The sequence below is a fragment of the Oncorhynchus nerka genome, linkage group LG28 (genome assembly GCF_034236695.1).
Source record: "Oncorhynchus nerka isolate Pitt River linkage group LG28, Oner_Uvic_2.0, whole genome shotgun sequence".
Classification (NCBI taxonomy): Eukaryota; Metazoa; Chordata; class Actinopteri; order Salmoniformes; family Salmonidae; genus Oncorhynchus; species Oncorhynchus nerka.
Window position 1 is genome coordinate 25080449 of NC_088423.1, and position 23312 is coordinate 25103760.

At 43.8% G+C, this 23312-nt stretch overlaps 1 protein-coding gene across 1 annotated transcript; it reads left to right on the forward strand.

Moving 5' to 3' along the window:
* The first annotated feature begins 1424 nt into the window (after nucleotides 1–1424).
* LOC115113043 (protein FAM83B-like) lies at nucleotides 1425–23157 on the forward strand. The gene is made up of 5 exons (XM_029640243.2): nucleotides 1425–1591; nucleotides 5712–6214; nucleotides 16916–17080; nucleotides 17679–17803; nucleotides 18455–23157. Exons 2-5 carry the CDS (start codon nucleotides 5750–5752, stop codon nucleotides 20580–20582), a joined length of 2883 nt encoding a protein of 960 aa, XP_029496103.1. The 5' UTR covers nucleotides 1425–1591; nucleotides 5712–5749; the 3' UTR covers nucleotides 20583–23157.
* The last annotated feature ends 155 nt before the right edge of the window (nucleotides 23158–23312 follow it).

The window sequence follows — 23312 nt, forward strand, 5'->3', positions numbered from 1 at the left end:
TTTCCAGTCTCACTGACTCAACCAATGATGCATATCAGCCCACTCACAGGTGATGTTAATCGCTCTTGTCTTACTTTGTAAAACAATGCTGTTCGCTCAATAGGCCTATTTGGGAATTGATACCGTGGTAGCGTACAGACAGCTAGATTAGTCTTCTCTTTTTAGCAGGATCCGTTTGCTTTCCAACCTGTGTTTTCATGCGATTGTAATTGAAATATTGTGAAAGGCCTGTTTTTGCTGCATCCTGTTCACTGACAGATTTGCAGCGCAATCATGTAGATATGCCTTCTGATAGGGCTACACACAATCAACAGCTATTTTTAAAAAATAGGCTATTGATCCTCTGTGGCTAAGTTATAAGCGTAGTATTTTTGAATTAGTTCATTTCTTTATGAACAGACAGCAGTAATTCTATAACTTTGGCAAATGTATTTCAATTTATCAGGGATGCTGCCGCATCTCCAGCACCCTTCCCGCGGCTATGATCCTATAAGGAAATCAATTATTCAGTGCAACCCTGGAGAGCTGAAGGTTGCAGACTCTTGTCTATCAGAGCAGAGAGAGAAAGAGAGATCATATAAAGAGAATCTCATTCTAGTTCTGTGAGAGATAGGCCTACAGATAGGCTTCTCTCTCTCACCAGAGCAATGGCCAGACTACAATGTTGCGTAAAAACATATAAGCTAAACCCGGCCGGCACAACAGAAATCAATTCTTAGAATATCAGGCACATTTTTACATTGCATTTTTTAGGGGGCAGGAGAATTACAGAGGAGTCAACTTGAATTAACGCGGGTTGCTTTTATAATAATTTTTACATTGCAAACAGTGATGCCATGAGAGGTACTGGATCCTGGCAAATGGGTTCCGAAACCAAACAGCCCTTAACTTGAGGCGCCAGATCCTGTTCTGGCAGAATCCGGTTAAAATGAAGCACTGCCCATGTGTGTCAAGAATGGTCCACCACCCAAAGGACACCCAGCCAATTTGAAACAACTGTGAGAAGCATTGCAGTCAACATGGGCCATCATCCCTGTGGAAGGCTTTCGACACCTTGTAGAGTCCATGCCCCGACGAAATGTGGCTCTTCTGAGGGCAAAAGGGGGTGCAACACAATATTTGGAAGGTGTTCCTAATGTTTTGTACACTCAGCATAAATGTAATCAAATTAGTTAGCATGCACTGTTAAAGCTTACGTACATATTGCCATATTATAAAATGTGTAAAGGCTCCTTTAAATTCGATAGAAAAGACTATCAAAACCTCCATTGTCTACATCACACAATTGAACTTTGAACTCTCAAAGAAGAAGAGGTGGGTGTGGCTACCTATCTGAAACAGGTTTATGGCAGCCCCTGTGCTGTGAGCAAGTTTAAAGCCTGAGCTATTTGTATGTGAACTGGAATCCACACCCTCCATCCACAGAGTGCTTCTCATGTTGAGACACCTCCTTGTCTTTGTTACTTTCAGTTGGCAGATATAAGCTTTTCCTCCAATACGGCTTAACAGTCAGCAGAATACATTGAAAGATGCCGGACTGGGATTTATTGGGAAACTACAAGATACATTTTCTATAACTCATACTTTTAATGTAAGTAACTGCTATAGAGTTTAACATTAGACTGTTGTGACATGGAATGTAGAATATGCTTTCAAATAATTCAGTGGACTATGAACAAATAACGATAGGCATATGAGCTAAGAAGCATAATAATGTGCATAATCTCTATTCATTTAAATATTTTCTCATAAAAAGTAATGTTGAGGATATATAATATACAATCAACTGGACACATTGCATCATCACACAATAGCAGTGAAAGGCAGATTCCAAAACATTGGTTTAAAAGCCCAATAGGGAAAACTTGACTAACTTTACTAAAACTAGGAATAGAAAACAATTTTGTTTGTCACATGCTTCGTTGTAACGAGTGCTCTGAGAGTCGGGAAGCAAGTACAAGGAGTAAACAAAACAAGAAACAAGAAACCCAAACACACCGATATGAAACAGAGTAAATAACATCTGAGGAAAGAAGCAAGGGGATTGACAGATATAAGGAAGATAATCAAGGAAGTGACGGAGTTCAGGTGAGTGTCATGAGGCACATCAACAGCATCATCCCAGAAACCCTATACCCACTCCAATTCGCATACCACCCCAACAGATCCACAGATGATACAATCTCCATTGCACACCACACTTCCTTTCACACCTGGACAAAAGGAACACCTACGTGAGAATGTTGTTCAATGACTACAGCTCAGCGTTCAACACGATAGTGCCCTCAAAGCTCATCAATAAGCTAAAGACCCTGGGACTAAACACCTCCCTCTGCAACTGGATCCTGGACTTCCTGGCGGGCCGCCCCCAGGCGGTAAGGGTAGGTAACAACCCATCCACCACGCTGATCCTCAACACAGGGGCCCCTCAGGGGTGCGTGCTCAGCCCCCTCCAACACCATCATTACATTTGCAGATGACACACAGTGGTAGACCTGATCACCGACAACAAAGAGACTGCCTATAGGGAGGAGGTCAGAGACCTGACCATGTGGTGCCAGGATAACAACCTCTCCCTCAACATGATCAAGACATGATCAGGAAAAAGGAGGACCAAGCACGTCCCCATTTTCATCAACGGGGCTGCAGTGGAGCTGGTTGAGAGCTTCAAGTTCCTTGGTGTCCACATCACCAACAAACTAACATGGTCCAAGCACACCAAGACAGTCGTGAAGCGGGCATGACAAAACCTATTCCCCCTCAGGAGATTGAAAAGATTTGGCATGGGTCCTCAGATCCTCAAAAGGTTCTAAAGTTGGACCATGGAGAGCATCTTGACTGGTTGCATCACTGCCTGGTATTGCAACTGCTCAGCCTCCGACCGCAAGGCACTACAGAGGGTAGTGTGAATGGTCCAGTACTTCACTGGGGCCAACATTCGTGCCATCCAGGACCTCTATACCAAGCGGTGTCAGAGGAAGGCCCTAAAAACTGTCAAAGACTTCAGCCACGGCAAGCGGTACCGGAGGGCCAAGTCTAGGTCCAAGACGCTTCTAAACAGCTTCTAACACCAAGCCATAAGTCTCCTGAACATCTAGTCAAATGGCTACCCAGACTATTTGCATTCCACCCCCCCACCATCCGCGCCACTGCCACTCTCTGTTGTCATCTATGCATAGTCACTTTAATAACTCTAACTACATGTACAACTGAAGTCGGAAGTTGACATACAATTAGGTTGGAGTCATTAAAACTCGTTTTTCAACCACTCCACATATTTCTTATTAGAAAACTATAGTTTTGGCAAGTCGGTTAGGACATCTACTTTGTGCATGACACAAGTAATTTTTACAACTATTGTTTACAGACAGATTATTTCACTTATAATTCACTGTATCACAATTCCCTTGGGTCAGAAGTTTACATACACTAAGTTGACTGTGCCTTTAAACATCTTGGAAAATTCCAGAAAATTATGTTATAGCTTTAGAAGCTTCTGATAGGCTAATGTATATCATTTGAGTCAATTGGAGGTGTACCTGTGGATGTATTTCAAGGCCTACATTCAAACTCATTGCCTCTTTGCTTGACATCATGGGACAATCAAAAGAAATCCGCAAAGATCTCAGCAAAGGAATTGTAGACCTCCACAAGTCTGGTTCATCCTTGGGACCAATTTCCGTCCCTGGTTCAGTCCCTGACGACCTCAGGGCAAGGATTTCCTTCCAGAGAGACATCAGGGATTGTAACATACTTTGTTTCACAGAAACATGGCTCTCTCAGGATACACTGTCTGAGTCCATTCAGCCAGTTGGGTTCTCAGTTCATCGCGCAGACAGGAATAAATATCCCTCTGGGAAGAAGAAGGGAGGGGTGTATGTTTCATGAGTAACTTCTCATGGTGTGATTGTGATAACATACAGGAACTCAAGACCTTTTGTTCACCCGACGTAGAATACCTCACAATCAAATGCCGACCGTATTACCTCCCAAGAGAATTCTCTACGGTTATAGTCACAGCCGTGTATATTCCCCCTCAAGCCGATACCACGATGGCCCTCAAGGAACTTCACTGGACTTTATGCAAATTGGAAACCACATATCCTGAGGCCTCATTTATTGTAGCTGGGGATTTTATCAAAGTAAATTTGTGGAAAACGTTACCAAAGTTTTATCAACATATTGACTGTAGTACTTGTGCTGCTAGAACACTCGAACAATGCTACTCCAACTTCCGGGATGCCTACAAGGCCCTCTCTTCGGTAAATCTGATTGCGACTCGATTTTGCTCCTACCTTCCTGTAGGCAGAAACTCAAACAGGAAGTTCCCGTGCTAAGGACTATTCAACGCTGGTCTGATCAATCATAATCCATGCTTCAAGATTGTTTTGATCACGTGGACTGTGATATGTTCTGGGTAGCCTCCGAGAACAACATAGAAGAATATACTGATACGGTGACTGAGTTTATCAGGAAGTGAATAGGAGATGTTGTACCCACTGTGACTATTAAAACCTACCCTAAACAGAAACCGTGGATAGATGGCAGCATTTGCACAAAACTGAATGCGCAAACCATCGCATTTAACCATGGCAAGGTGACTGGGAATATGGCCAAATACAAAGTGTAGTTATTCGCTCCGTACGTCAATCAAACAGGTAAAACATCAGCATAGAGACAAAGTGGAGTCGCAATTCAACGGCTTAGACACGAGACATATTAATCAACAAGTCTGTACAAGCTGGGCCAGCTGCAGTTAGTAGTTTAGAACACAGTGTGCTTCTGACAACATGAACACCTATTTCTGATGTGTACATTCTGACAGCTAGAATGTCTATGTATTGAAATGAGCTAATTACATAGTTATTGATTAACCAAAAAACTAACTAAGGGAAACTATTACAACATAACACTACACATGTCATTCCACAAATTGAGTGCCTTTTGGTTAGTTAAACTATGTAAAAAATGTATATTTAAAAACGTAATTTATTTCACCTAATTTAAACATTCTGTCATAAATGTTCAACTTCATAAAAAACATGTTTTCCCATCTCAATAGGTTAAATGAAGATACTATAAAGGGACTAATAAAGTTATATGGTTGACAGAAACTGTGTTGACAATTTCCTCTTAAATCAGTCACAACTCCCCTGGTGATGGGGGAATGGAAGCATGTTGTGTGCAACACGGAGGGGCAATTGAATGCATGCTTAACTTGGTAAAACATGATTAGCCTATCTATCTATGGATAACAGGGTTGATTTGTTGTGCCCACAAAACACCTGAAAATTGCCAAAAATATTAAAACCAACTCACCTGATTTTACAGTATGATTTGAGTATTAGATGTTCAATGTTTGGTTTGAAAACATAATTTAAAAAATAAATATTTTTACCATATTAAAACAAAAGTTTGGTTCACATAACAAGATTAACCACTAATCACATGCAATAAGTACAAATCTTTTAAAGAAGTACTCAGAAATGAATTCCCCAAAACAACAAAACACCTACAGCTTTAGAATGATGGTGAAAACTCAGGGAAATCTTGGGGTTAAGTGGGATATAATCTTCCTAGAAGTTAGACAAACATGAACCGGGAAAATACTTAAACAGGGATTTTCAGTGAAAACACATTTTATTTCAATGAAAACACTCACTATCACATTGTTTCTCTAACACGTTGCTTCTTGTCCATTTGACTTCCAGCGTCCACCATCTGTAACAGGGTTCGCTTAGCCATTGTGATGATGGAATCCGAACAACTCTCCCTGCTGTCCTCCTTGAAAGGAGCGTTGCAGTCTGAGGATTACATTCATCCCCACTATAAGGAGGCTTATCGCCTTGCTATCGATTCCCTGGTGAATGGTGGCAGAGAGAGCTACCAGGAGTTCCTCAAGGCCGAGCGGATAGGGAGCTTTCTCTCAGAAGATGAACTCCACTTCATCACTACAAATGCCTCACACCCATTGCCTAGCAGCCACACAGAAGAAATCAATGGACCAGCACTGGACACTCCGGCCAGCAAGTCCTCAACTGGGACGTACTGGCCTGTGCACTCAGACATAGTAACACCCGACCTGGAGTTAGGATGGCCGATGGTCATGCATGATAAACTCCAAACCAATATAGATCTGCTTTTCCATCCACCCAGACTAAACAGCCCCACCATTAAAGAGGTGATCCGTAAACAGATTCAGGGTGCCAGACAGGTACTGTAATCCTGCAATGCATTGTGTCCACAACAATGGTAATGCTAATGCTTGTTTATGGAGTGCTAATCACAATATTGTATTTTTGAAATCTGCTGATAGTACCTTTGTGGACTAATAGTAGAAAGCCTCATGTTTAGCTAATATTGCCTGCTCCCCAACTGGGACTGTCTCTTTGTGTGTGAATGTGATAGCTCAAGAATCACAAATGTAAACTATTACAAGACAAAGTGACAAATTCAATAACCAGATTCCTGGCCCCATTTGATTTAACTCCCAGAGAAAAATTATACACGATTCCTTTTCACTAGTCAGTAGTGTCTGAGGAGGTCAGGGCAGGTCTATAAAATCAGGTTTTGCAACTTACCTTCATGAGTAAAAGTGTAGGTGCCCTGCAAAAGAAACTTTAGGTTACTTGCGTAACCCCAATTTGATGAAAATGTGAGTGGGATGTGTCACTTAAGGGTTGTTAACAAGCCCACCAACATTCTCGACCATGTCTCTCTTCCTTGCGCTCTTGCAAGCAGGGAAAGGTGGTGACAAATATTATTCATATTCACATAGAACCGGGGTTACGTTTCCTTTCAACGTGTCACTTAAGGCATATGGCCAACACCCGTAATGCAGACATGATCTCCAGGGTAGTTCCAATAGCCACACCCCTCAGAGGCTTCGACACTGAGGGAGAATGCCCCAGGAAGATGCAATGACATCCAGTCGGTAAAGACTTCAGAAACGTATGAGGGCTGGCCCAACATGCCATAGCGCAAATCTCCCATAAGGAGATGTTTTACAACAGTGCCTAAGAGGTAGCCATACCTCTGGTGGAACGACCCATTCTGGGCTGTTACCCTTGCTACTATATTTTCCAATGGAATAGCCTCCACTATCTCAAGATAGATGTTGGAGGTGCCCAAAAAACACAGAAGTCATTGTCACTCTAGAGCAATACTGTCGCTTTAATCCAATCAAATGCACCAGGCACATTCTGGACACAAACGGTGGAGAAGCTCTACTTCCGTAAACTGGGTGAGAGGTACCCAGGAGGACCCTGGGCAAACTGAAGGCATGAACGGTCGGTTGACAGTGAGTGCAGCCCACTCACTTGCTTTGCAGGCATAGTGCAGACAGTAAAGTGGGTTAGAAAGAGAAGTATTACATCTTCCCGCTTTCCAGCGCCTCAAGAGGCCTCAAGCCCAATAGAAGGGTCCCAGTGATGGAGCTAAAAGCTTGGAGACTGGTTTTGTGTTAGCGACACGCACCATAAAAACGACATAACAGAGGCTGTTACCCTACTGTGCAACTGTCGAGGCCTGTGTAACAGGTGAGATAACAGTTAACTGTTCCTTTAGAGATCTTCACGCTGTCCAAAAAGGTCCTGCAATGAAGCATAGAAACCTTGCAAACAGAGGGTTAGGGTTAGAAAGGGTTATGAATGATCTGTGTACGTTACACCATTTCTCCAAAAAACGCATTGTCTCTTTTTCCAAAAAGTGGACGTATAGGAGGGGCACTGGAACTCTAGATCGTGAAAGATTTTGAGTTGCCGGCTTGTCGCATTCAGATTTATCCTCCCACTGGTCATCCCCAGAGTACCATGGCTACTGGGTGAGGGTGGCAAGTCTTTACGTATGTTTGGGTCTGCAGATCCCTGCGTAACAATGACTATCAGGACTGGTTATAAAGCAGGAGAGTGATCTCTGCTAACCAGGGCCTGTGTTAGGTCTCTTCCCTGCCTCGCTCACTTAGAGTAATGGCACCTGGTAGTAAAGAGAAGGTGCGTTACTGTGTTGCTCTTGCACTAGACGGTTAGAGGTGAAAATGCCATAAGGTGAGGGAAATGGTTGGCCATAGTAAAAGGGCAAATGGCAATCTGTCATCTAGCTTTGTATGTCTGAAGAGACCCGAGGGAGAGTGGACATGCTGACTTCCATCCCTGGATAGAACCTGAGAAGGTGCTGAGGGTCCAAGGGGGGTAAGAACACTTGGGGGTAAGAATGCACATCCTCCATCATCCCATGTGAGCAATGTCATGCAAGTGTGCTGTTACAAAGGGAATATTGTTTTTCCCCCAATGCAGATGTTCCTCACCACTGTCGGGCGAGACAGAGATGGGGACGGGCGGCTTATGTTAAACCCGAGAGAGACGGGTAGGGCAAGGAAGCCGTAGGCTTTGCAAACTATCCTCCTCTGCTGCTTAGGGCTGTGCCCTAGGTTGGCTGGCCCATCCTGCCCCCCTTAGGGTGGTTAATAGAGTGGAACTTTGCTGTGGCCACAGCAAAGGACTGTTTAACTCCAGGTTGCCCTGGTTTAAGAGCTTAGCCTGGCTATTGTCAGTCTGCTGTGTTGCCAGGGGTCTTGGGCCAACTTGGTACCCCTGCCATGCTGTGAGGCTGGGGTGAGTTGCAGTGACCAACGGGCTGCCACAGGGCCTGGGTTTGTGGGGCAGGCAGAAGTTGAAGGCTTTGCTTTCTTTCTTACGCATGTCACAAATCTGCCGCTTGGTGTAGCATGTCACACTTCTGCCGCTTGGTGTCAACAGCGGGGTTAACCTCTCTGGGATATGTGGGACGCTAACCGAAGTCTAACTGCCCACACGCGGTTCCCTCCGGCCAGCACTGTGCTAGCTACAGCGCACCTTAGCAAAGGTAGCTGTTAGCTAGCTAATGCAACACTAACATCGCGGCTGTAGTGTGCCCATGTTGCACACCCTAGGTAGTATTAAACGCAAGGCTTCTACTAGCTAGCTTACGCCTACTAAAGCCGAAGAGCTTACATATTGTTTTTACAACAGGAATCTTAGCATAGCCCTGTTCTGCATAATGGCCACTGCTTCTCCATCCCAAAACGAGCCTAGAAAAGCACTCAACCCCCTCCTCGGCCGGTGGCTGAAAGGGGAGGGGTTAGAGACAGCAAAGCATTTTAACGTCCTTCTCAAACCCACTCTAGAGTCATTTACAATGCTGACAGAAGTTGGGGTTCTCGAGTTCTTCCTGAGCATGTTACCTTCCCAGGCAATGTATGCATTGAAGGTGAAAATCCTTCCATGCAATCATTTTACATTTACATTTAAGTCATTTAGCAGACGCTCTTATCCAGAGCGACTTACAAATTGGTGCATTCACCTTATGACATCCAGTGGAGCAGCCACTTTACAATAGTGCATCTAAATCTTTTAAGGGGGGGGGGGGGTGAGAAGGATTACTTTATCCTATCCTAGGTATTCCTGAAAGAGGTGGGGTTTCAGGTGTCTCCGGAAGGTGGTGATTGACTCCGCTGTCCTGGCGTCGTGAGGGAGTTTGTTCCACCATTGGGGGGCCAGAGCAGCGAACAGTTTTGACTGGGCTGAGCGGGAACTGTACTTCCTCAGTGGTAGGGAGGCGAGCAGGCCAGAGGTGGATGAACGCAGTGCCCTTGTTTGGGTTTAGGGCCTGATCAGAGCCTGGAGGTACTGAGGTGCCGTTCCCCTCACAGCTCCGTTGGTCAAGCACCATGGTCTTGTAGCGGATGCGAGCTTCAACTGGAAGCCAGTGGAGAGAGCGGAGGAGCGGGGTGACGTGAGAGAACTTGGGAAGGTTGAACACCAGACGGGCTGCGGCGTTCTGGATGAGTTGTAGGGGTTTAATGGCACAGGCAGGGAGCCCAGCCAACAGCGAGTTGCAGTAATCCAGACGGGAGATGACAAGTGCCTGGATTAGGACCTGCGCCGCTTCCTGTGTGAGGCAGGGTCGTACTCTGCGGATGTTGTAGAGCATGAACCTACAGGAACGGGCCACCGCCTTGATGTTAGTTGAGAACGACAGGGTGTTGTCCAGGATCACGCCAAGGTTCTTAGCGCTCTGGGAGGAGGACACAGTGGAGTTGTCAACCGTGATGGCGAGATCATGGAACGGGCAGTCCTTCCCCGGGAGGAAGAGCAGCTCCGTCTTGCCGAGGTTCAGCTTGAGGTGGTGATCCGTCATCCACACTGATATGTCTGCCAGACATGCAGAGATGCGATTCGCCACCAGGTCATCAGAAGGGGGAAAGGAGAAGATTAATTGTGTGTCGTCTGCATAGCAATGATAGGAGAGACAATGTGAGGTTATGACAGAGCCAAGTGACTTGGTGTATAGCGAGAATAGGAGAGGGCCTAGAACAGAGCCCTGGGGGACACCAGTGGTGAGAGCACATGGTGAGGAGACGGATTCTCGCCACGCCACCTGGTAGGAGCGACCTGTCAGGTAGGACGCAATCCAAGCGTGGGCCGCGCCGGAGATGCCCAACTCGGAGAGGGTGGAGAGGAGGATCTGATGGTTCACAGTATCGAAGGCAGCCGATAGGTCTAGAAGGATGAGAGCAGAGGAGAGAGAGTTAGCTTTAGCAGTGCGGAGTGCCTCCGTGATACAGAGAAGAGCAGTCTCAGTTGAATGACTAGTCTTGAAACCTGACTGATTTGGATCAAGAAGGTCATTCTGAGAGAGATAGCGGGAGAGCTGGCCAAGGACGGCACGTTCAAGGGTTTTGGAGAGAAAAGAAAGAAGGGATACTGGTCTGTAGTTGTTGACATCGGAGGGATCGAGTGTAGGTTTTTTCAGAAGGGGTGCAACTCTCGCTCTCTTGAAGACGGAAGGGACGTAGCCAGCGGTCAGGGATGAGTTGATGAGCGAGGTGAGGTAAGGGAGAAGGTCTCCGGAAATGGTCTGGAGAAGAGAGGAGGGGATAGGGTCAAGCGGGCAGGTTGTTGGGCGGCCGGCCGTCACAAGACGCGAGATTTCATCTGGAGAGAGAGGGGAGAAAGAGGTCAGAGCACAGGGTAGGGCAGTGTGAGCAGAACCAGCAGTGTCGTTTGACTTAGCAAACGAGGATCTGATGTCGTCGACCTTCTTTTCAAAATGGTTGACGAAGTCATCTGCAGAGAGGGAGGAGGGGGAGGGGGATTCAGGAGGGAGGAGAAGGTGGCAAAGAGCTTCCTAGGGTTAGAGGCAGATGCTTGGAATTTAGAGTGGTAGAAAGTGGCTTTAGCAGCAGCGACAGAAGAGGAAAATGTAGAGAGGAGGGAGTGAAAGGATGCCAGGTCCGCAGGGAGGCGAGTTTTCCTCCATTTCCGCTCGGCTGCCCGGAGCCCTGTTCTGTGAGCTCGCAATGAGTCGTCGAGCCACGGAGGCGGGAGGGGAGGACCGAGCCGGCCTGGAGGATAGGGGACATAGAGAGTCAAAGGATGCAGAAAGGGAGGAGAGGAGGGTTGAGGAGGCAGAATCAGGAGATAGGTTGGAGAAGGTTTGAGCAGAGGGAAGAGATGATAGGATGGAAGAGGAGAGAGTAGCGGGGGAGAGAGAGCGAAGGTTGGGACGGCGCGATACCATCCGAGTAGGGGCAGTGTGGGAAGTGTTGGATGAGAGCGAGAGGGAAAAGGATACAAGGTAGTGGTCGGAGACTTGGAGGGGAGTTGCAATGAGGTTAGTGGAAGAACAGCATCTAGTAAAGATGAGGTCGAGCGTATTGCCTGCCTTGTGAGTAGGGGGAAGGTGAGAGGGAGAGGTCAAAAGAGGAGAGGAGTGGAAAGAAGGAGGCAGAGAGGAATGAGTCAAAGGTAGACGTGGGGAGGTTAAAGTCGCCCAGAACTGTGAGAGGTGAGCCGTCCTCAGGAAAGGAGCTTATCAAGGCATCAAGCTCATTGATGAACTCTCCGAGGGAACCTGGAGGGCGATAAATGATAAGGATGTTAAGCTTGAAAGGGCTGGTAACTGTGACAGCATGGAATTCAAAGGAGGCGATAGACAGATGGGTAAGGGGAGAAAGAGAGAATGACCACTTGGGAGAGATGAGGATCCCAGTGCCACCACCCCGCTGACCAGAAGCTCTCGGGGTGTGCGAGAACACGTGGGCGGACGAAGAGAGAGCAGTAGGAGTAGCAGTGTTATCTGTGGTGATCCATGTTTCCGTCAGTGCCAAGAAGTCGAGGGACTGGAGGGAGGCATAGGCTGAGATGAACTCTGCCTTGTTGGCCGCAGATCGGCAGTTCCAGAGGCTACCGGAGACCTGGAACTCCACGTGGGTCGTGCGCTGGGACCACCAGATTAGGGTGGCCGCGGCCACGCGGTGTGGAGCGTTTGTATGGTCTGTGCAGAGAGGAGAGAACAGGGATAGACAGACACATAGTTGACAGGCTACAGAAGAGGCTACGCTAATGCAAAGGAGATTGGAATGACAAGTGGACTACACGTCTCGAATGTTCAGAAAGTTGAGCTTACGTAGCAAGAATCTTATTGACTAAAATGATTAAAAATGATACAGTACTGCTGAAGTAGGCTAGGTGGCAGTGGCTGCGTTGTTGACTTTGTAGGCTAGCTGGCAGTGGCTGCGTTGTTGATTACGTTACGTTGCGTTAAAAGAACGACAATAGCTGGCTAGGTAACCTAGAAAATCGCTCTAGACTACACAATTATCTTTGATACAGAGACGGCTATGTAGCTAGCTATGTAGCTAGCTACGATCAAATAAATCAAACCGTTGTACTGTAATAAAATGAAATGAAAATGTGATACTACCTGTGGAGCGAGGCGGAATGCGACCGGGTTGTTGAGTTCTAATCGGTAGACGTTGGCTAGCTGTTAGCTAGCTAGCAGTGTCTCCTACGTTAAGGACGACAAATAGCTGGCTGCGTTGTTGATTCAGGGGCTAGCTGGCTAGCTAGCTAGCAGTGTTGATTACGTTACGTTGCGTTAAAAGAACGACAATAGCTGGCTAGGTAACCTAGAAAATCGCTCTAGACTACACAATTATCTACACAATTATCTTTGATACAGAGACGGCTATGTAGCTAGCTATGTAGACGGTGGGCGTTAGCTAGCTGGCTAGCTGCTGGGCAGATACGTTAATTACGATAATTACGCAATTATCTTTGATACAAAGACGGCTATGTAGCTAGCTAAGAAGAAATTGCTAAGATTAGACAAATCAAACCGTTGTACTATAATGAAATGTAATGAAAAGTTATACTACCTGCAGACCGAAGTGCAGACCGAAGTGCGGATGCGACTGCTCGCTCCAACCCGGAAGTAGAATAGCAGAATCATGGAGGATTAAGCAGAAGAACATGGGAGTTTGAGTGCTTTTCTAGGCTCGTTTTGGGATGGAGAATCAGTGGCCATTAAGCAGAACAGGGCTATATTTTTTGGGTAAATATTCTCCCACGACCGAAGAGCTGTGAGGCTAACCTGTTGGTCTAGTTAACATGAACGAGTAAATGCAGTTTTGAACCAGATGACAGAAGAGTGCTAGCAATACTGGTACCGTGATTGCAGGTAGTAGTGCTGTTGTGGTTAGCTCGCTCTCCTAGAATTTAGAAAGTCTACAGATCAGTCTGATTTTATTGAGAAATGAGGTCAGCAAAATGGATATGTACATGTGCAGGCATAAGCTATAGTTTTACTGTGGTTTCTCACGTGATTTAGACTACATTGTCTAGACTGTACTAGTTACAAGTATTCCAAGTATTAGCCAGATGAGGTGGGTGTGTACTGTACATAGGTAATACTCCCATCCATATGTCAAACCAAGTCAAACCTGTCACAGGGAATATGGTAAACACAGAGTGGCCATAGCTTGTGATCACACACTAAGTCACTCCTTGAGATACTATACAATATATATATTTATATATATATTTTTAAAGGAAGCACAATATGACATATTGTGTATATTATGAACATTTTTCAACCAGGTAATGATAGGACTCGGACACATATATTGTAATGTTCTGTTTTTTTCTGATTAACATTTACTTTGATATACTGAGTAATTTAATAACCTCTAGTGACTCCCCATCCCGCATGAGGGAGCGTAATCATCAACTGACACATATTAGCATAACGCAACGGACATAAATATTCCTAGAAAATATTCCTATTCATGAAAATCACAAGTGAAATATATTGAGACACAGCTTAGCCTTTTGTTAATCACATCAATATGCTTTACAGCCAAAGCTAGACAAGCATTTGTGTAAGTTTATCGATAGCCTAGCATAGCATTTTGTCCAGCTAGCAGCAGGTAACTTGGTCACTGAAATCAGAAAAGCAATCAAATTAAATAGTTTACCTTTGATGAGCTTCGGATGTTTTCACTCACGAGACTCCCAGTTAGATAGCCAATGTTCCTTTTTTCCCAAAATATTATTTTTGTAGGCAAAATAGCTCCGTTTGTTCTTCACGTTTGGCTGAGAAATCGCCCGGAAATTGCAGTCACGAAAACACCGAAAAATATTCAAAATTAGCTCCATAATATCGACAGAAACATGGCAAACGTTGTTTATAATCAATCCTCAATGTGTTTTTCAAATATCTATTCGATAATATATCCACCGGGACAATTGGTTTTTCAGTAGGACCGATTGGAATAATGGCTACCTCTGTATTTTACAAGAGAATCACTCTGGGAGCCATCAGGTGACCAGTTGCGCAATGTAGCCGCTTACGGCTATTCTTCAACATAAATGCGTAAAACTACGTCACAATGCTGTAGACACCTTGGGGAATACGGAGAAAAAGTAATCTGGTTGATAGCCCATTCACTGCTCAATAGGGACGCATTGGAACGCTTCGCTTTCAAAACATGAGGCACTTCCGGATTGGATTTTTCTCAGGCTTTATCAGTTCTGTTATACTCACAGACATTATTTTTACAGTTTTGGAAACTTTTGAGTGTTTTCTATCCTAAGCTGTCAATTATATGCATATTCTAGCATCTGGTCCTGACAAAATATCCCGTTTACTATGGAAACGTTATTTTTCCAAAAATGAAAATACTGCCCCCTAGTCACAACAAGTGACACAAAAAAGGGATCAAAGCTTTCACCTGGATTTACCTGGTGGGTCTATGTCATGGTACTGTACATAATTTGAACTCTAAAACAACAATTAATAAACATTTTTACACTTTATAAGGGCATGCAGGGTCATGGTAATCACAGTCACAGTAATCACATAAGAGTTCCTGAGCTTACAGCAATGCCTCACAAAAATATTTTGAGAGGGGGATACAGGTACACTACCGGTCAAACGTTTTAAAACACCTACTCATTCAAGGGTTTTTCTTTATTTTTTTACTATTTTCTACATTGTAGAGCAATAGTGAAGATATCAAAACTATGACATAACACATATAGAATCATGTAGTAACCAAAAAAGTGTTAAACAAATCAAAATATATTTTATATTTGAGATTCTTCAAATAGCCACCCTTTGCCTTGATGACAGCTTTGGCACACTCATGGCATTCTCTCAACCAGCTTCATGAGGTAGTCACCTGGAATTAATTTCAATTAACAGGTTTGCCTTCTTAAAAGTGAATTAGTGGGATTTCTTTCCTTCTTAATGCATTTGAGCGAATTAATTGTGTTTTGACAAGGTAGGGGGGTATACAGAAGATAGCCCTATTTGGTAAAATACCAAGTCCATATTATGGCAAGAACAGGTCAAATTAGCAAAGAGAAACGACAGTCCATCATTACTTCAGTCAATACGGAACATTTTAAGAACTTTGAAAGTTTCTTCAAGTGCAGTCGCAAAAACCATCAAGAGCTTTGATGAAACTGGCTTTCATGAGGACAGCCACAGGAATAGAAGACCCAGAGTTACCTCTGCTGCAGAGGATAAGTTCATTAGAGTTACCAGCCTCAGAAATTGCAGTCCAAAGAAATGCTTTACGGAGTTCAAGTAACAGACACATGTCAACATCAACTGTTCAGAGGAGACTGTGTGAATCAGGCCTTCGTGGTCAAATTTCTGCAAAGAAACCACTACTAAAGGACATCAATAAGAAGAAGACACTTACTTGGTCCTAGAAACACGAGCAGTGGACAGTAGACAGGTGGAAATTTGTCCTTTAGTCTGGAGTCCAAATTTGAGATTTTTGGTTCCAACCGCCGTGTCTTGTGATACACGGTGTGGGTGAATGGATGATCTCCGCATCTGTATTTCCCACCGTAAAGCATGGAGGAGGAGGTGTTATGGTGTGGGGGTGCTTTGCTGGTGACACTGTCTGTTATGTATTTAGAATTTAAGGCACACTTAACCAACATGGCTACCACAGCATTCTGCAGTGATATGTCAGGTAAGACACTAAACAGAAAACAAGACCCCACAAAACCCAAAAGGAAAATGACAACTTATATATGATCCCCTATCAGAGACAACGATAAACAGCTGCCTCTGATTGGGAACCACACTCGGCAAAGAACAATGAAATAGAAAACATAGACTTTCCCACCTGAGTCACACCCTGACCTAACCAAACAGAGAATAATAAGGATCTCTAAGGTCAGGGCGTGACAACTCTTTTGTTTACTACATGATTCCATATGTGTTATTTCATAGTTTTGATGTCTTCACTATTATTATACAATGTAGAAAATAGTACAAATAAAGAAAACCCTTGAATGAGTAGGTGTTCTAAAACGTTTGACCGGTAGTGTAGGTGGGAGCAACAGTGGAAAGGGTGGACGTGGTGATTGAACCGCCAGTTTACATTTGGGTGTCATATGTGACATGTGCTTGGGAGTGTTACCACAGCTCTACACAATCCCTCATACTTTAATTCACAAAAGATCCAAAAGGTGGGTCCATCAACACTAAGGTGTTACAATGGTATGCTAATTATTTTAATAAATCATCATGTTAACCATAACCTTTTTTGTTATTTTCCCTTCTTTCCTTACAGGTTATTGCAATTGTAATGGACATTTTTACAGATGTGGATATATTCAAAGAAGCAGTTGATGCCTCCATCAGAGGAACTCCAGTTTATGTGCTTCTGGATGAATTTCATCTGCAAAGCTTTCTCTCAATGGCTGAGAATCAAGACATCCAAATCCCAAAACTTAGGGTACGTTCACATCCTCTGTTACAATGTTAATTCATCTACTTAGAGGTTGATAATCAAAAGTATCGCCTGATCCTCCTCCCATCGTATATACAGTATTGATTTGTCCTTGTTTTTTTATTTTAACCAAAGAAAACAAGTGACTATCTCGAAGTTATTGAGGGATGATGATGTTTTGGCAACGTGAAAATAAGAATTCCAGCGTATGGTACCTCTGTATCTGATAGATCATGTACTATGTGAGGTGCAGCAGTGGGGAGGGTGAAGGTTATTGCAGTGTCTTGTGTTATATACTGTAGATGGATTTCAGAATGAACCTGAACCACTGAAAACTTCATTCTCACTCTATCTTGCAGGGCGAGGCAGTTTACAGGTTGAGATAGTTATTACCAGAGGTATTTAGGACACAGCCAGAAGAGTCATGCTTTCTTGTCATAGCATTTTACAAGGCTGCAATAAAGCAATATAGCTCTCTCGCTATTTCGGAGAGTCAATATATACTTCACTCGAGAATACTGATAATAATTAGGCTTTGCATAAAGCGGTGTATTACCGTAGAATGGTCTTGCTAAGATGCCACTTTGACTGTCTTGGTCTACAGAACATGAGAGTACGCACAGTGAAGGGGCAGGATTACATCTGTCGTTCAGGAGCTACATTTCATGGAGCAATGGAGCAGAGGTTTCTATTGGTGGACTGCCAAACAGTGGTGTACGGATCATACAGGTAAATGGAACAAGGAGGCCAGTGGTTCAGAATAAGGATTTCCCCATATTGATTCAACTGTTCTTTGGCTATAAATACAATCTACTTTATTGAGTCATTGTGATGTTCTTTCTTTGTATTGTAATTGTGACTATTTGAACAGGTTAAGGATTAAATAGATCATTTTCTGGCTTTTGACCCCAATCTTATTTGTGTTTTTTGTATGTAAATAATGTAAATAATGCATGGAATATAAGTATGAAAGCTTGGACAATTTAAAGATTTTTAGAAGTTCTGTTCAATGTTACTTTACAGGGCTTTCTGTAGAGACTGTATTTGATTTCTAAGTGGAACACAGAACTTTTCTTGAGATATGAAAACATTTAAGATTGGGGATTTGTGTCTGAAAGGGTTGACTTTTCAAAAAGAGTAACAGATAAAGCAATATTAATGTTCTACTTTAGACAACCAAAGGCTTATCTTTGATAGAAAAATGTGCCACAACATAGAGATGAATTAGAGATGCTAAGGGTTGACAGCAGACAATTTATTGATAATGCAAAACTGTTTACCTTAGTTGACCTCGTGCATAGACTGAGCTGAACATGTCTGTTAGAGTTGACATTTGACACTGAAGTAATTGCTGCTCTACGTTTCTTCTACTCCACCCAGCTTCATGTGGTCCTATGAGAAAATCAACCTGAGTATGGTGCAGGTCATAACAGGCCAGCTGGTGGAGTCCTATGACGAGGAGTTTCGAACGCTCTTCGCTCGCTCCTCCATGCCAGCAGTTCTCGCCCCTCCCGAGGGTGTGCTACTAGAAAGGAATGGAAGGCATGCTCTGGCAAAGTATGCTTCTCAATCCAGCCAAGCCTTTGAGAGGAAGGACCAGTTGAGACATACCCTGGACACAGTGTATAGGAAAGCCTGTGAGAGACAGATGGGCATGACGAGCCCTATCAGAGAGATGGAGGAGAGACTTTATGAGGAGGAGCCATTTCAACACAGACCCATGGTCAATCATGGTGTGAGTGTTCAAAAACACATCCATCAGTTCCAGTCTGCAGAGACTGCAAACTTCCTGAAAAGACACAGTTATGCTGGGGAGAGACAAGAAGTCTTGCATGTTCCACACAACACAAGGTATGGGGCAAGCAACTGGAATGTGGCTGGAGATGAAGGTTATCACTGCGCCCCGGGAAGAAACCACTTTTCCAATGCTATGGATGACAATTCTCAGGGGGCACAGATGTACAGAGGTCACAATATTCGGCAGTCCTACCACGGAAATGACAAACACGCCCGCTCCATGCAGCAGAACATACCGACTTTGGAGCACACGGCTAAGTCCTTCTTGCGCACATATAGGATAGAGTCTTACCTCAATAACACTGACACTCCTATTGGGGAATCATGTGATTATCTGGACCAGTATGAAGCTCTGGAAAACAAAGCTAGCTCATTCATTCCCTCCAGAGTTAGGTCATCCCTTGTTTTCAAGTCCACTATTCCAGAGCAACCGGAGACAAACAGTTACTCAAAAAACTCTTCCATACGTCAGGTCGATCCCTCTGCAAGGCAAAACAATGCACCGTATTACTCATCAATGCAACGGAATCCAGCAACATCAATGGAAAACAGAATGAGACAGGATGAGTTTATAATGAAGAAGCAAAGTCTGCAAATTTTGGATGATCCCAGGAATAACATTGGCTATGGAAGAGACCCACATCAGTCTGTCTATGCCAGCCTGGGCAGAACCAAAGGGGGACTGGTAATCAAAAACCCTGAGCTCCTCCAAGACAACTGGCACAAAAGGCACAGTGTGGCAGACCCAAAGTCCAACATAGACTACAGAGACAATAAAGAGTCCTCCAGTCACATGTATGGTGGAGCCTTTGTGAGGAAACAGGCAGATGGTGGTGGAATAAGAGTGGGTGCACAGAATGGTGGATATTCTTCAAATCTGAATGAGGATCAGAGATCTGTCTCTCAATATGATGTCAAAAACACAGTGGACATAAAGAGACCCCCTCTTTCCATTTGGAAAGAGCCTCCCTCCAGAACTGTGTCTGCAGCAGCCCTTGATATGAACAGCAAAGAGCCCACTTACAAGTCCACCAGTACAGCACTGGGCTCACCTCGTTTCCTCAAGAAGAGCTCCAAGAAAATCAGATCATTGCTCAACATACCAGAGAAAAAAGAGGGTTCCCCTCTAACCAAGGAAAATGTCATTCCAAAAGGGGGTGGTAGCTCAGACACCATAGTGACTGAGGAAGAAGAACAAAGACCAAACAGAGAGAGGAAGGTTGCATCGCAGAGTGGCACCGCAAATCCAAGCAGATCCCCTACCAGGATAAAGATGGACAAGAACCACTTTGCAGATGATATAGGTAAATCATCAGCCCCTCGTTTCAGCACTGACGAGCTGCAGCAAAACCCTCCTGCCAGAGCTACATCCATTAGGACACAGGGGCAGCCTACTGCCATTGAAGAAAGACATGAAAGGGCAAGCCTTGCATCAGGAAACTGGCGTAGCGATCAGGGGGGCAGTAGTCGTTTGTATAGCAGATTTGAGCCTTTCTGCTCATTTGAGAAGAAGCAACCCCACTCTTTACAATCTGCAACAGACCCTGCACCCATACATGCACCAGAGAAGACCAAGAGCATGCACTCTGCTAAAAGTAACTCCAACAATGAACAACACAACCACACTGGCCAGCAGACAACTAGCCACCATGAAAACAAACTGGGGAAATTTATACAAAGAGTAGGGAATTTCATTCACAAAAATAAGTAGTAGAAAAGAAAGTTAGCATAGTGAACCAAGCCTACTGGTTGAATGATGACATTCAAAAAAGCAATCAAATTGTTGACAGATTGGAAACAGTGTACTGCACCATTAAACTTGAAAACTGTTCACATGAATAGCTGACATCCTTTCAGGTCTATTTAGAGCAATGGAAAACTGATAAATATCAATGTTTTGATTATTAGTAACACTTTCTACGAGGCACAAACATACAAGCAGGGTCCGGGACAAGGTATCACGGACAGTGAACTCAAGTCAGAGGACCACATCTGAAGTCAGACCAGCAGAACTGGGTCAGCAGCACAGTCAGGTGAACAGGGGACAGGGACAGCCAGGTATCGTCAGACCAGGTATATATATATAGAGGGGCAAAAAAGTATTTAGTCAGCCACCAATTGTGCAAGTTCTCCCACTTAAAAAGATGAGAGAGGCCTGTAATTTTCATCATAGGTACACTTCAACTATGACAGACAAGATGAGAAAAAAAGTTACAGGAAATCACATTGTAGGATTTTTAATGAATTTATTTGCAAATTATGGTAGAAAATAAGTATTTGGTCAATAACAAAAGTGTATCTCAATACTTTGTTATATACCCTTTGTTGGCAATGACAGAGGTCAAAAGTCTTCACAAGGTTTTCACACACTGTTGCTGGTATTTTGGCCCATTCCTCCATGCAGATCTCCTTTAGAGCAGTGATGTTTTGGGGCTGTTGCTGGGCAACACGGCGACTTTCAACTCGCTCCAAAAATGTTCTATAGGGTTGAGATCTGGAGACTGGCTAGGCCACTCCAGGACCTTGAAATGCTTCTTACGAAGCCACTCCTTCGTTGCCCGGGCGGTGTGTTTGGGATCATTGTCATGCTGAAAGACCCAGCCACGTTTCATCTTCAATGCCCTTGCTGATGGAAGGAGGTTTTCACTCAAAATCTCACGATACATGGCCCCATTCATTCTTTCCTTTACACGGATCAGTCGTCCTGGTCCCTTTGCAGAAAAACAGTCCCAAAGTATGATGTTTCCACCCCCATGCTTCACAGTAGGTATGGTGTTCTTTGGATGCAACTCAGAATTCTTTGTCCTCCAAACACGACGAGTTGAGTTTTTACCAAAAAGTTATATTTTGGTTTCATCTGACCATATGACATTCTCCCAATCTTCTTCTGGATCATCCAAAATGCTCTCTAGCAAACTTCAGACGGGCCTGGACATGTACTGGCTTAAGCAGGGGGACACGTCTGGCACTAAAGGATTTGAGTTCCTGGCGGCGTAGTGTGTTACTGATGGTAGGCTTTGTTACTTTGGTCCCAGCTATCTGCATGTCATACACTAGGTCCCCCCGTGTGGTTCTGGGATATTTGCTCACCGTTCTTGTGATCATTTTGACCCCACGGGGTGAGATCTTGCGTGGAGCCCCAGATTGAGGGAGATTATCAGTGGTCTTGTATGTCTTCCATTTCCTAATAATTGCTCCCACAGTTGATTTCTTCAAACCAAGCTGCTTACCTATTGCAGATTCAGTCTTCCCAGCCTGGTGCAGGTCTACAATATTGTTTCTGGTGTCCTTTGACAGCTCTTTGGTCTTGGCCATAGTGGAGTTTGGAGTGTGACTGTTTGAGGTTGTGGACAGGTGTCTTTTATACTGATAACAAGTTCAAACAGGTGCCATTAATACAGGTAACGAGTGGAGGACAGAGGAGCCTCTTAAAGAAGAAGTTACAGGTCTGTGAGAGCCAGAAATCTTGCTTGTTTGTAGGTGACCAAATACTTATTTTCCACCATAATTTGCAAATATATTCATTAAAAATCCTACAATGTGATTTTCTGGATTTTTTTTCTCATTTTGTCTGTCACAGTTGAAGTGTACCTATAATGAAAATTACAGGCATTTACAGGCCTCTCATCTTTTTAAGTGGGAGAACTTGCACAATTGGTGGCTGACTAAATACTTTTTGCCTCACTGTATATATATTTTATGACGTGGATCAACTTTGATTCAACCAGTTTTCAGTCTAAGACGAAAAGAGAAAAGCTAAAAGAGTGTGTGTGTGTGTGTGCGTGAGCGTATGTGTGTGTGTGTGTGTACACTGCAGTGAGGAAAACACTGAACAGAATTTGTTAAATCTTATTTGCTCCTGGAGGCCATAATCTGTTACATCAAATGGATGAGCCTCATAGAAAGTGTTATCAGATATTTATTTTTTCAAACCTAAAACTAGATCAGCTACTCGAAGGCTGTGATGAGAGACTAAAAGTTAACTGTGTTAGATAGGATCGATTCATTTATTAGGATTTATGGTACAGTAGCTTAATTTCCATATGAAACACATTAACTGTCATCATTCAATTTTAAAAGATCACAATAAAGCTGTGATCACAGACAGTGGAAAATATTTTGTCACAATATTAGATAAACATATCCAGGATCTACAGTGTGTACATGTACATGATTGGGTGAATGAGTTCATTTTTTTAACCTTTATTTAACTATTTTGATGACTAGCTTTCTTGTTAAATGCTTTGGCAAAATATGCTTGAAAATAAAGTTATATTTTGTTCTACTGTGGCTGCATATGTGTTGCGGAGACAGGTGTTGTGAGAAATGTAATGGTATTATGATGGGACAATTTTAGGGAAATGTACATTGTATGTCTTTTTAAATATAGTTGCTTTTTCCAAACAAATGTCATTGTGTTTCCCTTGATCTGTTTCTGTAT